A 2,276-nucleotide genomic window follows, 5' to 3' on the forward strand; every position below is an offset into this window, starting at 1 on the left:
ATCAGCGTTACGTCTCCCTAAAGAGAAATTACAGCATTATCTCTAGCTCTTTATACCATTTCTTTTGAGTGGCCAAACCCTGCTCTGGAAAGCATTTCACTGCTCCCTAAAGACAGAAATGTTTCACAGAAACCTGCTTCCAATGTATTTCCATGAGAAATATCGAAATGCTACACCAGCACAGCCAGACCCAACGCCTGAGGGGTCTTTCACGGGGAACCCAAAGATTGCAGCCTCTGTACGCATCTGCAGCACAAAGTCCCCTCTACAAACACCAAGGGCAGTGCAGCCAAAGCAGTGTTGCTCTCTTTTACCCGCACAGCTGAAGCAACTGATGCAAGATTCTCTTCTGGCCGTAGCGCACTTGAAGGGCATGCTGCTCCCTGCGACTTAGCTTCAAATACGCCTGCAGGTTCTGGAGTGTCTCTTCCTCCTCTTTCAAGTCCAAGCTGTATGACTGCAGGGTCAGCAGAGCGGCATTGAAGAGAAGCTGCTTCCAGGAGGCTTTGAGCTCAGGAATCGTGGCCTTCGAGAGCGCCAGGCTGCTGGGGCTACGCTCCCCTGTTCCCAGGTCTTGTTCTTTAAACACCTTGAATTCTTCCGCAGACATGCTTAGTAACTAAAGACGCAAAAGTAACCAAGAGCAGAATTACTGAGAGGCCTGCAGTGAAGTGCAGGATCAGCACTGCTTCCCTGACCTGTTGCAAGTTATTTCAATGGGTTTATACTTAGGCATTAAGCAAAACCCAACAACTATTCTGCACTGTCATCAACAGCCCTATGGGTCGCAGGGTAATCATTCCCCCAAAATGTCTCACGGCTGCTTGTGACAAATGATCTGAATTTTGTGATCTGCCCAAGGAGATCGGAGCCTAGACTTTCAAGCTGAGGGGTTATAAGGAAGAGATCCACAATAAGGTGAAACATGCAACTAGGTGATCCAAACTACATTCCTGGTGGAAGGAGTCTCCCAGAGACCAGAATGTTACTTACGCAGTAACACACACATAACCTGAGCGGCTATTTCTTGGTGAAGGAAAGTGATTCTGCGTCAGGTTAAGAATAACCACTCCAGGCTGCAATTTCTTCACATCATTTTGGAAGGCCACTATGGTAACTACCATCACCACCAATGCTTGTTCAGGTTATTTTGATGGTTCTGTTTTTTACTTCAGATCCATATCCACAACTGTACACATTTCAAAACAGAGCAAGTCTTCCTGCTCTGGATATTACAAACTAATCCATCTCCCACTGATGCGTGGGAATAACATGACCCTCCAGAGAATGCTGGAATGGAACTCGGCATTTCTCACCATTGGCTGTTGGGAGACGCAATCCAACAAGATCTGGAGGGCTGCATGATTCCAATCTGATCTAAATGGAAGGAATCCTCATCTTAACAGGATACTCCTTTTAAGTGAATTTAATCTGTGCCCTCACTTAAGGAGGCACTTCAAGCAAGCACAGGGGTAAAATGGTATCCTAGTGTCCAGGGACTGACTGGCCACTCACCTTCAGTGCCACAGACAGCTCTTCCTCAGTGAAGACCCTCTCCCAGCCAATGACAAAGGCCCCTTCCTCGCCCACCATCTCCATGCGGCAAAGGCAGTCCCACTGCTCCAAGACCAGCTGCCTCTCTGCTTCGGACTTTGTGCCTAGCAGAAGGAAAGGGAGACAAAACCATTAGTCTTGCTTAAAAACCCAGGCAAAACGGTCCAGGAGAAGATTGTATGGGGGGCTTCCTTTTCCATCTGGGGCCTTATATGACACCCAGATATGCTTAATAGCAAAGGGTCCTTAAGGCTCTTTCCCCCTGCCAATGGACAGCCCAGGTCAGGAACATCACACTCTCTTGGCTAAAGTAAATAACATGAATGCACATCACTTCCCATTTCAATGCAAGAGTAGATGGGGGAGATGTGGGTTCAAATGCCCACTTTGCCACCAAAAGTGATAGCCAGGTGAGTTGGGATCTCACACACAGCCACACAATCTAATCAGCCTGTTTAGGATGCTCTCAAGAAGGAAAACCGTAATGGAAATGACCAAGTGCAACACCATCCCTTAGAGGAAAGTGTTGCATGGCCCCATGTTTAGCTTGTTTAAAAGGAGAGAGATGATTGAAAGAGGCATGACAGTACAAGACTGGAAAGTCAGGATCAACAAAGCTGCTGCTTAAGTAATTTTCTCTGAGGTGCCAACATCTGCACCAGGTTGAGCAAGAGACACCTCTCATGCCCAGCTAGGCAGGGAATCTTTCTTAGAAAGGCATG

General features: G+C 47.4%; 1 protein-coding gene across 1 annotated transcript; it reads right to left on the reverse strand.

Annotated features, from left to right (window-relative positions):
• Positions 1–6: 6 nt before the first annotated feature.
• On the reverse strand, positions 7–1,680 carry LOC121918457 (N-lysine methyltransferase SETD6-like). The gene is made up of 2 exons (XM_042444507.1): positions 1,516–1,680; positions 7–619 (listed from the first exon to the last, which is right to left on the reverse strand). Exons 1-2 carry the CDS (start codon positions 1,597–1,599, stop codon positions 311–313), a joined length of 393 nt encoding a protein of 130 aa, XP_042300441.1. The 5' UTR covers positions 1,600–1,680; the 3' UTR covers positions 7–310.
• Positions 1,681–2,276: the final 596 nt, after the last annotated feature.

Source organism: Sceloporus undulatus, unplaced genomic scaffold (assembly GCF_019175285.1).
Source record: "Sceloporus undulatus isolate JIND9_A2432 ecotype Alabama unplaced genomic scaffold, SceUnd_v1.1 scaffold_12437, whole genome shotgun sequence".
NCBI lineage: Eukaryota > Metazoa > Chordata > Lepidosauria > Squamata > Phrynosomatidae > Sceloporus > Sceloporus undulatus.

Coding starts and splice junctions, on each gene's coding strand:
- LOC121918457 (XM_042444507.1), bottom strand. CDS start 1,599: ATGGAGATGGTGGGCGAGGAAGGGGCCTTTGTCATTGGCTGGGAGAGG. Junction 620..1,515: donor AGCTGTCTGTGGCACTGAAG/GTGAGTGGCCAG, acceptor TTGCGTCTTTAG/TTACTAAGCATGTCTGCGGA.